The sequence below is a fragment of the Bactrocera neohumeralis genome, chromosome 4, assembly GCF_024586455.1.
Source record: "Bactrocera neohumeralis isolate Rockhampton chromosome 4, APGP_CSIRO_Bneo_wtdbg2-racon-allhic-juicebox.fasta_v2, whole genome shotgun sequence".
NCBI lineage: Eukaryota > Metazoa > Arthropoda > Insecta > Diptera > Tephritidae > Bactrocera > Bactrocera neohumeralis.
In genome coordinates this window covers 32684911-32697692 of record NC_065921.1, presented here as the reverse complement: position 1 = coordinate 32697692, position 12782 = coordinate 32684911, and the positions used below count along the sequence as shown (strand labels likewise).

The window sequence follows — 12782 nt, the reverse complement described above, 5'->3', positions numbered from 1 at the left end:
CTCGGCTATAATCGCGTAAGCGGTGTCTACGCCAATTAAGAAGAAGAAGAACGATTGGTTCAATAAATTTTTTTAAATCGACTCAGTCTTATTACTTTCCGGACAAACCAAATTTTACAATTTTCTTTTTATTTATCTTCAAACAAAAAAATAGTTGCTCTTTCAACAGTTTATGAATTTTTTAAGTAATATTTACTTTTACTAATCGGTTTTGTGAGACATGTATTATTTAAGAATTTACATTGTCTGTTGATGCATTAATATGACTAAAAGGTAAATATACAATAGTATTTTGTTGCTAGCTTCTGACGACTATTGCAAATAAAGATGTTATGGTTAGTATTCAATGCAAGCATAACGGAAACGAGATAGATTACTGGCCTTCAGCAATATGACTGCTAAATAACAAAAACTATATAAATAACTCAATATAACTTTTATTTTAAAACAAAATCTTAATCAGTATTAAAAATTAAATCGGCTGTTATTTGCTTCGCAAGCGACTTTCTCTTTTCGATATCTTGACTGTATCGTACTAAAGTCACTAACATCGATTTTCTTTGTTGTTCCATGTTGCGAATCCGAGACCGTTCTCTACAATTCACCGCCATTAAACTCTGAAATAAAAATAAGAAATCTATATGTATACAAAAAATTAGAATACTCGAGTTCAAACGCACAGGGACATTAAATACCAACTATTATTATAATATAATATTATTAATCCTCGTCGTTAATTTTGATAGGAATCGAGGTGAAGTGTTTGAAAAATGAAACAACCTTCATGAATAAACAAAAATGAACTAATTCTTGTGAAAGTCTGTTTAGTCAAACTTGTCCTTGGGGTATTAAATAGTTAAAAAAAATATCTTTCTGATATACAGTGAATCAAAAAAATTTTGGCACACTTTGATTTTCTAAAAAAAGATAGTTAAAAAGCAATAAAAAATAATATCATTCAATTATTTTTGTACATAGTGTAACTGATAGAAACAAAACAAAATGCAAGTGAAAATATACCGTTACATTCACCCCCCACTCCCCCCCAATCTAGAGAAGAAGTCAGGAACAGTGAAAAACACATCAAAAAAGTATTGGCACACATCATGGTTTTTGCATATTCCTCTTTAAGTTGACTTCCTTTGATCCCGTTTTTGGTGACTTCTGTTAGATATTGCATATTAATGAATAATTAGAGCAATTGACTTTTAGTAATGTGTTTAGCCTTGACATATATTGAGCAAAATGGGTCGCGGAAAAGAGATAACCGTTGAAGTGCGGAAACTCATTTTGAATCTGTACCTGGAAAAAAAATCATTTCGCGAAATAGGACAAATTGTCAATAGATCATTTATCAGTGTAAGATATTTAATAAACCATTACACAAACAGCGGAAAAATAGAAAGCAATTACAGATCTGGGAGGCCAAAATTTTTCTGATCGGGAGGAACGATCCATTGTTGGCGCAGTGGCAAAAGACCCAAAAATTTCGGCTGTAAAATTGAGTGAAAAAATGCAGGAACAACTGGAGAAAATATTTAGCTCACAGACAGTCCGAAATACCCTACAAAAGCTTTTCAAAAGCTAACAAAAAAAAGAGGTTGGATTTCGCTAAAACTCACCTACACCAACCTGAAACTGTTTGGAAAAACGTGATTTTTAGCGATGAATCCAAATTCAATTTATTTGGATCGGATGGCTCTCAAAAAATATGGCGAAAGCCCAACATGGAGCACCAAGAAAATAACATCTTAAAAACAATCAAGCATGGCGTCGGAAACGTAATGGTGTGGGGGTGTATAGCGGTGAGTTGGAAATCTTGTTTTTATAGATGAAAAAATGGATAAGCTTGTTTATTTAAGCCTTTTGAAAAACAATTTGCTTCCGAGCGTAACTAAATTGGGCTTAAATGGAGAGAAATGGCAGTTCCAGCAAGACAATGATCCCAAACACACTTCGCGTTTGGTTCAAGAGTGGTTAATTTATAACTGCAAGCAGTTGAAAACACCTCTACAATCCCCTGATCTCAATTCCATTGAACATATTTGGCATTTGCTTGAAAAAAAAAAATCGCAAGCACCAAATAACTTCGAAAGAATCCCTTAAAAATGCTTTGAAGGAAGAATGGGCCAATATTACCAGTCGGGAGACTTCCCCTTTGGTCGCAAGTATGCAAAAGCGTTTGCAAGCTAAAGCCATGGGAGGTGCAACAAAATATCAAACATTTTCAATTTCTTTTTCTTCATCTTTTGTATTACCATTTTTATATTCTGGGCCAATACTTTTTTGATATGAATATGACTATTTTTCATTGTTTTCTTAATAATCTCCTACTTGTATGAGTTTTTTGTTTTTAATTTTTGTATATACATACATATGTATTAAAAAAACATTATTTAAACAAATATGTTTGTTTTTTGTTTGGTATGTTCAGTTAATTAAAAGTTATATTGAAGCAAAGTGGAAAAACTGAGGTGTGCCAAAACTGTTTTGATTCACTGTATACTTCTAGTTTATTATGGTTAAATCAAGTCTTGAATAAGCCGTGTTCTTACTCTGAAACTTTTTGTTCAGGCATTGATTTCCTCTCTTTTTGCCGGATTTTTTTTTAATTATGGTATGATTATCAGCAATACCTTCAATTGTTCATTTTGATAACTCAGTTGTTTTTCAAGGTAGCGCAATCTGGTTTCCTTAAAACGCATTCGTAACGGCAAAGTCCTCTCTACAGGTTTCATTAGACGGACATTCCTGAAATGGGCAATAGTACAAATATTATTAAAAAAAATACTTGACCAAATTTATTATTATTTAAATGTGAGTATGTACCATGAGCTTCCTTTAAATTTGTTGCATTGCTCTTTTAGCATTTCCAATTCAGCTACTCGATCCGTAACATCATATTCCTCCCAAAATCGATCTAAAGAATTCTTCAGGGATTGCATCAACTGTTCTCTCATTTCACAAATTAATTCATCTTGATTTTGTACCACATGCTTTTGATGCTCCATTAGCACTTCAGCGAACCCGTCTAATTGTGAAGGCCTATAAAAAAGTCATGTTATTAATAAAGTATCATATTTGACTTTAATTATACATATCTCTAACATAGGTATTTCAAATGTGACAAAAAGTATATACAAGAAATTCAAAAACTGTTTGTTGCCAATTACGGATATATTTCATTGAATCAGCAAGCATTATATTTTACAAATTTCCGGTCGAGGTTCGCGTGAAATTAACGATTAAGATGCCAAATTTAATATATTGAGTTGGCTTACACTGTATAAGCCCAATCCAATCAATTTCCAATGAACCGGAATTTTGAATAGGTATATGAGTGATAGGAGTAATATAGAGGCTGCCTTCGAAAGCGTACTACTGTAAAGCATCGAAAAGGTATGACTACAATATTTATACATCGTCAGTATGCAACCTCAAACAAGATTGATAACTGATGCGTTGTATAATTTGACGTTACAGAATTTTTTCACTGCAATGTTTATTTTCCCAGTAAACTGTTTTGTTTTTGCGAGCACATACAGATAAAACATTATCAAATTAAAATCAAACAGTTTTATTAAAAATAATTTCTTCAATTTCATCGAAAATGGAAGCACAAATATCATTCCAATATTCATAAAGATATATTGTATATACATACTATACATATAGTATATTGTTAATATATGTATTTTTAGCAAAATCTTTGAATTTAACCCAAAATTTAGTATAAATGTATATGTAAAAGTATCAACTTTAATTGTGATTTCTCTGTCACTGCGCACCGACTACCAGGTTTATGCTTAATATATAATATGCGGCACGCATCATTCCCGAACAAATTATTTTTTGTTGTATCACTTCACAAGATATTGCGCCACATTTTTCCGCGACCTAAGCCAGATCAATTTCCATGGTTTTTCGCGAATTGTAATATTATCTTTAATTTTTTTTTGCTTTAATTAAACTTTGTTTCCTGCTATCCTGGTAGATTAGATTGGATAAATAAATAAGGATCGCCACTTAAGGATCGGCGACTTAAGGTCTATTGGGGCCTCTCCTAAGTCACAACGACTTACTTAGCCCCAGGATATAAAAAAATTCCAGTATACTGCTGAGTACTATTGAGGCGATGTGATCCCTATTTGGAAACATTGATATAAAGGCCTTTATCCTGAGCCTACAGACTGCAATGGGTTCAATTAACAGGTGCTCTGGAGTTTCAGGATCCATGTCGCAGAACCGGGTATTCGCACAAGAAGTTGGGTTCATGTTATGTAAGTGCTTCTTGAGATTGCAAAAGCCAGTGTAGAAGGCAACAAGTAGCCTGAGTTTGTCCCTTGGGAGGTTCATTACATACTTAAACCTTTTAAGATTGCTACCACGCATTAGCAACTTGACGCGGGGCATGCCATGGAGTTGTTACCAATACACCTCCCTACCCACCCCTTCATTCTTGCGGAGCAGCTCCTTTATGGTATAGGGACCAACCGCAATAAACGGTTCAGGTCCTCCCATGTTGGTGGATGCTGCGAAGTGGTCGAGCTCATTAGCCAGCTCATTCCCGGCTATATCTTTGTGACCGGGCACCCAGATAAGGTGCACGGTAGCGATCTGATTGACTGTTCAGCCGTTCTATACACTTCTTCCCCAATAGCGATTTGCAGGTTTAACTCTAAGCACCGACTTATAGCAAAGACTTTTGCTTGGAATATGCTCGGAAAACTATCCATAGGTATGAAGTTTGGTGCGTGGTTCTGCGACTCCAGTGCCAATTCCCTCCGTTATTTTCGAGCCGTCAGTGTACCATTTGATTGTACTATCCCTAAGCAGTAGCTCGATAGCGAAATTGTTCCAGCCATACTGCTGAGGGTTACCTTGAACATCTTAGTGAAGATTATACTTTTGGTAATGCTGTCCCTTCGAAGAAGAGTCAGTGGTATTTCGTCACTTAACTCCTTAATGTGATGGGAAGAGATTACCTTACCTCTGCCATACCCTTCTGCTGTCATTTAGAGTGGTATGTGTTGATGTGAGATCCAGCATGACTGCAAGTGCCACCGTCGGACATGTACCCATGCCACACGGTACGCAGAAGCAGGCGAGTCGTTTGCAGTTTGCAGCTTCGATAGTGTAAGTCCTACCGGAGTCTGCGAAACTTTCAAGACCCAAGCCACCGCTTCATATCTAATAATCGGTCGCATGATCATGATGTACAACCACCTGACAATCGCCTTGCTACTCCCGACCTTCACTCACCAACTGAGCCTAGCAAACCACCAGCATGGATTCCGAAAAGTACACAGTACCGCCGCAGCACTTGGCGTCATAAACGCCCAGATAGTTCGTGGCCTTTACCAGAAAACACCCGGTGAGAGAACAATCCGCGTAGCCCTGGACTTGTCAAAATCATTTGGCACAGTCAGTCACACAACGCTACTGCATGACATTGAACAAACTACGCTCCCTCCAGGACTGAAGAACTGGACCCTGGACCACCTGAGCAGTCGTCAACCATCCGCACTGTTTCGAGGAGACAGAGAAGAATTAAACAAGGGGTTCCGCAGGGTGGTATCCTTTCGTCGCTATTGTTTAACTTTTATATCTCGAAACTCCCACAGCCGCCAGAGGGAGTTTCCGTAACCTCGTACGCTAACGATTGCGCGATATTTACGTAGGGCAATGGAATCGATAGCAAGTGCCCAAAGGTAAACGTCTATCTCTCCGACCTTGCACGCTTCTTTTCTGCACGGAACCTAACACTCTCCCCCACCAAATCCACAGCGACCATATTTACAAACTGGACGAAGGAGTACAGACATCACCTTCATATTGCAGTCCATGGCGTCAAGATTCCGACTGTCAATAATCCTAAGATTTTAGGTGTAACTTTTGATATTCTCATACGATCGCGATTATCTCATTCAGAGCCGCAACAAAATATTCAAGTCGCTAGCCGGCAGCACATGGGGAAAGGACAAAGAAACGTTGTTGGTAACTTACAAGGCAATCGGCCGGCCGACCCTCGACTACGTCGCACCAATATGGTATGCAGTGGAACGCAAATGAAGAAGCTTCAGACTGGTCAGAACAGTGGACTCCGGACTACGACAGGATGCCTCCTGAGGTTCCTATTGAACATCTACATAGTGAGGTCCGTATGCTCCCAGTTAAGGAGCATAATGAACTCCTCTCCAGGCAGTTCCTGATGGGATGTTTTCGCAGAAATCACCCCTGCAGTCACCTGCTTGGAGCGGAACCGCCTTCTAGGAACATCAAGAGGTCATTACTCAATTACGACAATGACATTAGACACTACGCCGACCAGACTTCGGACACAACTAACTTCCGACATGCACTGACCATATTCAGCAAGACAAGATCGATAGCGATTTTGAATCCAATTCAATTGTTTGCTTAAAAAACATATATTAAAATGTAAGTATTTAATAAAATAAAATAAAAATAAACAAAATGTATGTGAGCGTTATCCTTTGAACTTTTAAGGGAAAACACAAAAATTAAAAACAAAACTCAAAAAGCGAAAGAGTGGGTGTTGAGGAAAAGTAAAGTGAGCTAGCCACATAGCTGAAAGGCCACCTCAGAAGGACGTTAACGGATGGAAAAAAGTAAGTAGTATTTGATAGAATATTAATATGAATGAATTTTAAGCTGTATTTTTTTTTTTTTTAATTGTTAGGATATGGTCTGACTAGAAGGGATGCATTCGTAAAAATGTTGCGCATAAAACTTTGGAGTCTAGTTTCTAGTGGAAACTTTCCAAAGTTTTTGGGGTGAAGCAACCTTCAACGATAGTAGAGGAAGAACGTCCACAGACATGAAGGGAAGCCGTAGATACACCAAGAGCAGCAAAAAAACGTGTTTCCGAAAATCAAGATTCGTTCCTAAAGCGCATGGCAGCCCAAGCGAATTGCACGGAATTTTTTTTATTAACATTTAATGATAATAGTGAGTGTCAGTACGAAATGAGGCAACATCAAGAAGAAGGTAGGGTAGTGACGATATTCGCCGTCTTTGTAGTGCACAACATATGTACATACATTGATTATCTTTGTTAATTTTAGTGATTTTAGTGGCGTATACAGCAAGGTAATTTTTAAAGAACGAAAACGACTTTTTTAAACTCCTATAACGCGCTCTATGATGTTACGTACCTTTGAGTGCTGGGGGTTGAAACTGTGTTCTGGTGATCCTGGGGCGGGGTTTCTATATGGAGTAAATAGGAATACTTCTATACCAAAACCAAAATATCCCATTAGCCAAGATCCTCAATTACCAACTTCATATTGAGAATTTTAACATTAAAAAAATTAAATTTTTGATTTACATATATAAATAATCATTAGTGTACGTAAACTTTTTTGATATAAATTATGCCCATTTTTAGCTTTAGCATTATTTTTTTTTTATTTGTGTAAAAAAAAAAATATTTTGATATGCTAAATTTAATGTTACAATATATGTACATCTTTTGAAATGGATAGAAAGAAACCACAAAATTTTTCACATCAAATGAATTGAATTAAACTGCAAACAATTAAACAAATTCACATTTTAAACTTTTTGCAGGTTTTTTAAGTAAGAAATACATTTTTTTTTTTTTTTTTTTTTCACTCGTTGTGGATATCATTTATGTGATAACAATTATGAGGAAAATGTCCGCTGCCATATGATAATAAGCAAATAAGAGCAATTCGTTTCCTTAGTTAGCAATAAAAATAAGAGCCTATAAATTATATTTCCAATTAAAATGGATATAAACAATATTTCCAAGCATATAAATATTTTCTTATTTAAATTTAATAAAAAAATAAGTAATATTATATAATAATATTATATTACGTAATAGTGTATAGAGAAAGCAGTACTACGCGAAAGTACTTCAGACACGCAGAACTCAACCCAATTATATAATAATAATTAATAGAAATTATTATATAACATTATAATAAACTTTTTATAATATTGTGACATGATTTTATTATAATATAAAATTTGTAATATATAAAAATATTATAGAACCATATACATTTTATAAAATTATAATCAAGTTTTACTTATCTGTGTTTATTAAATACAAATCAAATATTATTCATATAGTATGTGGAAAAAGTGTTCGCATACTCAATTATTTCTTGAAAAAAATTGGATGATTTTTTTTAGTTAATTCAAAAAAAAAAATATGTGAAAGTACAAACAAAGAAAACGCGGTCATTGAAAAATCCTTCATATCCAACCTTTTTAACTATGAGTGTGCTAAGTGTTTTTTTAAATTAATAACTTTAGCTAAAAGAAAACAAGATAAAAGTGAAATGTGAACTTTTATCAAATTTTAAAGTGTACATTCTTATATTTCAATATACAAAGAGAAAAATGTGAAAAAATTTAGTTAAACATTGTGAAATATCACATGTTATTTATACAAATTTTTAAAGCGAATATTTTAAAAATTTTAAGTGCTAGCAACATTATTTTTACACATTCCTAATCTTGGCACGATTCCGATTACTTTGGCGGCGGGGTAAAAAAAACGAATTTCCATATAAATGGGGTATGTGCGGATAGGGTAGCTTCTCCAGAGGAGGAATATCCGAAAATAATGTAAAAATAACTAATATTTTTTGAAATATTCACGTTTAAAAATTCAAAAATTTGCACTAAGAAAACATGTTATTTCTCTATGTTTCTCTAAATTTTTTCACATTTTTCTCTTGTTATATTTAAATATACACTTTAAAGATTGAAATAAGTTCACATTTCACTTTTATTTTGTAATATTTTACCTATATTTATTAATTTAAAAATCACTTAGAACACTCATCGTTGCAAAGGCTAGATTGTTTACAATTATGAGGAAAACGAGCGTTGCCACATCTCAAACACCAAATTTGTAGGATTCTTAACGATTTTTCTTTGTTTATATACATATGCATATATACATATATACTATACATATGTATGTATTTGTATAATATGCGATTTATGTTTAATAAAAATAAATAAGTAAAAATCTATAATAATATTGTAAAATTTATATCATATCGGGGTGACTGAAGTACTTTCGCGTAGTACTCCTTTCTGCGTTGGCGGCCTTCGGCCGCGTTTTAAAAAAATAACCCTGGTCGGGCGAATGCCCGGGGTGACTGAAGTACTTTCGCGTAATACTCCTTTCTGCGTTGGCGGCCTTCGGCCGCGCTTTAAAAAAATAACCCTGGTCGAGCGAATACCCGGGGTGACTGAAGTACTTTCGCGTAGTACTCCTTTCTGCGTTGGCGGCCTTCGGCCGCGCTTTAAAAAAATAACCCTGGTCGAGCGAATACCCGGGGTGACTGAAGTACTTTCGCGTAATACTCCTTTCTGCGTTGGCGGCCTTCGGCCGCGCTTTAAAAAATAACCCTGGTCGAGCGAATACCCGGGGTGACTGAAGTACTTTCGCGTAATACTCCTTTCTGCGTTGGCGGCCTTCGGCAGCGCTTTAAAAAAATAACCCTGGTCGAGCGAATACCCGGGGTGACTGAAGTACTTTTGCGTAATACTCCTTTCTGCGTTGGCGGCCTTCGGCCGCGCTTTTAAAAAATAACCCTGGTCGAGCGAATACCCGGGGTCACTGAAGTACTTTCGCATAGTACTCCTTTCTGCGTTAAAATAAAAAAAATATATTGAGTTTCGTTATAAAGTGGTAATATTTTTTGGTTATCTTGCACTAATATTCAAACAAAGTTTGAGTTTTCATTACAAAATGGTTAAATATTATTATATAATATTATTATATAATATTAGTATATAATATTACATATTTGTTTATTAAATTAAATAAAGAACATATCCATATGAATGGATAGAGGAATTTTTGGGAAAAAAGGCATTTCAGCGAATTTCCTTATTATCACATGGCAGCGCTCCATTTCGTCGTAATTTTAGCACACACATGATGTTCACTACGAGTGTAAAATGTAATTTTTAAAATAAAGATTTCTTCGGTAAAAAAACTGTTAAAAGTGTAAAATGTGGATTTATTTAAAAGTTTATAGTTTAAATTAATTAATTTGAAGTGAAAAATGTGAGTAAAGTGTGTTTAATGCGGTAAAATAGCTTGTTGAAATGCTCGAATTTTGGGAATTTTTGAACTTTAAGGTCGAATATCTCCTAAACTAAGCGTTTGCGGTACCTATAACCTTATATATTTTTTAATCAGGAGGACTTCCTCTTTCCAACGGTACCTTCAAATCGCGGCGCCAAAGAAATCGGAATTGTGCCCTAATCTTCCTTCCTTTTCATCCCCCGACCGCCCCTTGCGATATCGGAATGATATATTCAATCAAATTTAAAGGTATTGACTACATACATACATATATGTTTCGTTTAAAATTGCTGGTTCACAGCGTTATTTTCAGGCCGGGGATTGTGCAATACGATACGCAAAACAACACATTACGACAACCCACGACCGAAAAAAGGCGCCGATTATTTCAAACTGAAAAACACTTTTCATCCAAATATTGCTATTTTGGAAAACAATTCTAACCTCAACTCTGCAGTCATTTGGCGGTAAGCTTCATAGTATTCAGCTCTCAACTTTTCTGCAAATCCCCGCAATTGTTTATGCTTTTCCTCTAAATCCACTTCTTCAGTTGCACGTGGTGATGCATTATCCTGTGGTTTGGCTTTCAACTGGAAGTTTTCCATCATCTTATTATCATCCATTTTATTTCATTCACACTCTATTTTCTTTTATTTAGTTTTTTTTTTAAGTATCGATAGCTATTTTTACAGTTGGGATTCCCACACTGAGAATTTTTAATTACATATTGTTTAGCAACCAAAATATTAATATTTCAAACAATTGTAATGCAAAATTTCGTACTCAATTTCAAACGAAATGTATCACAATCGCTCGTTTTGTGGGCCAACAATAGGTTCCACAAAAGCATCAACAAAGCATGCGATTAGTTGCTTGCGTTCGTTCAAATTTGTTTTGTCTTAACAAGATGTCCACATGATGAAAACAATTACTCAGAAGGTGCGCCAATTCACAATAGCCATGCATAATAGTCATTGACAATAAATTGACCGAATCAGCCGCTCATATATCACTAGATTCTGCTCTCGTGCCCTTGTATATTTCGGTATAGTATTTTTGCAATCTGCAATCTTGCAAGAGCAAGCGAATACCCCTATTGTATGAATAAAGGGAAATATCTCAAAAACCATAAGTCAGCGGCAAATATATGCATATATTTATACACTCCTCTATTCATACATACCCATTTTAACCCTGAAATCGGGAGATGCTATTCTAAAATTTACTCCAAATAAATTCATAAAATTCATGTATATTTTTTAAGTATAAGATTTAGCCCTTTTTATTCTCAATATTATATTTCTTAATTTCAAGTATATACCCGTAATGCTAACTTAACTAGCGAGTAACTGAATGATGATGATAATGAACTGTTATTTATATTTAGCGCATATATAGCATATATCTGCGCCAACTACCGTGGGATAAGTCTCCTCAAGATCCCGTATAAGGTTCTATCGAGCGTATTGTGCGAAAGATTAAAGCCAAACAAACAGATTGGACCTTATCAGTGTGACAAATGTCGCTTGCAGTCTTTCGCGCCCTATGTGTTCCGGGCGTCATGCGGAAACTGAAGGATAAACAATAAATGTCTATCTTAATCAACAACTTCTTGAAGGAAACTCAAAGTAATCGTTAAATTCATCCCAAAATAGTTAAAACCACTATTATGAAGTATAGTTACTTCTGAAATGTGGTATAAAACTTACGAATCATCAACAACATTCTCTAAATCGCAATGAAAATATTTATGTTATTACACTAATGCATACATACACATTACACACAAAGTTCATTTTCTTTATTTATTCTCTCTTGCTCTTCTAATGTCGATCATTCACAATGCGTAAGCAGCTGTCAAAATTACTTGAAGAAATAATGTATTTTTTTCTTGAGCAATTACTTGAGAGCAGAATACGAACCTTTAAGCATAAATTGTTAATGAAGTGAGCGTAGTTGCATGTGATTCGGACAAAAGCGTGTCTCAGTCCCTTCGTCTTTTCTGGTATCCATCGACTACAAACTTCCACATTGTGCAATAAAAACTTGCCGACATGTATGTGGCGCTGAAATCGAAAAATATTGACTATTATCAATAGAAATTTTGTCGGCACCATGTACTACCCAAACCATGTACACATAAACTTTCCTCGCTTTGCGTGACAATTCATTCCAAAACAACGCAGGGCAGAAAACAAAGGACATGCCACGACGAAGACTGTTGCTTGGTAAAGCGTAAACTGATTAAAGTTTTCCAACAATTTATTTGGATTCGCGGGGAAAACTTTTTATGTAAACGTACTCATACAAAAGCGTACATGGAACTTTCCTGTCTGACGCAAAGCGAAGCTAAATTTCTATGTGAAATAGCGAGAATACCTTCCCATCAACTCAACTATCGGCTAAATTACCGGGTAAAAGGGAATGAACAATTACAAGTACACAAGAGTTTCGGTTAGGATTACTAATTGTTTATCATAGAAACTAAGCGGTGACTCAACCGATAGTGGGCTGGCTTGGATAAAGGATTATACAAATGGGTTTCGGATAGTTTTGTCGATTCCGCAGTAACACTTGAATATCAATCGTATAGCGAAGGTATCTTTTCGTGAAGTAATGATTTGATTTAAATTAAGCTTAAGTGGATATAGTTAAGTTTAATTACAGAATTAATGTG

At 35.1% G+C, this 12782-nt stretch overlaps 1 protein-coding gene and 1 long non-coding RNA gene across 2 annotated transcripts; one reads left to right on the top strand and one right to left on the bottom strand.

The window, feature by feature from the left end:
- Positions 1–417: 417 nt before the first annotated feature.
- On the bottom strand, positions 418–10888 carry LOC126757256 (uncharacterized). The gene is made up of 4 exons (XM_050471024.1): positions 10550–10888; positions 2830–3045; positions 2637–2751; positions 418–617 (listed from the first exon to the last, which is right to left on the bottom strand). Exons 1-4 carry the CDS (start codon positions 10726–10728, stop codon positions 456–458), a joined length of 672 nt encoding a protein of 223 aa, XP_050326981.1. The 5' UTR covers positions 10729–10888; the 3' UTR covers positions 418–455.
- On the top strand, positions 3820–8030 carry LOC126757261 (uncharacterized). Its single transcript, XR_007666717.1, has 4 exons — positions 3820–6441; positions 6511–6632; positions 6704–7011; positions 7089–8030. It is a non-coding gene; the product is annotated as an uncharacterized LOC126757261 (long non-coding RNA).
- Positions 10889–12782: the final 1894 nt, after the last annotated feature.

Excerpts from the sequence above, each read along its gene's own strand:
- LOC126757256 (XM_050471024.1), bottom strand. The coding sequence starts at position 10,728 with ATGGATGATAATAAGATGATGGAAAACTTCCAGTTGAAAGCCAAACCA. Across the intron at positions 3,046-10,549 it reads CAAATGACTGCAGAGTTGAG|GCCTTCACAATTAGACGGGT; the intron begins GTTAGAATTGTT and ends ACTTTTTTATAG. Across the intron at positions 2,752-2,829 it reads AAATTTAAAGGAAGCTCATG|GAATGTCCGTCTAATGAAAC; the intron begins GTACATACTCAC and ends TGCCCATTTCAG.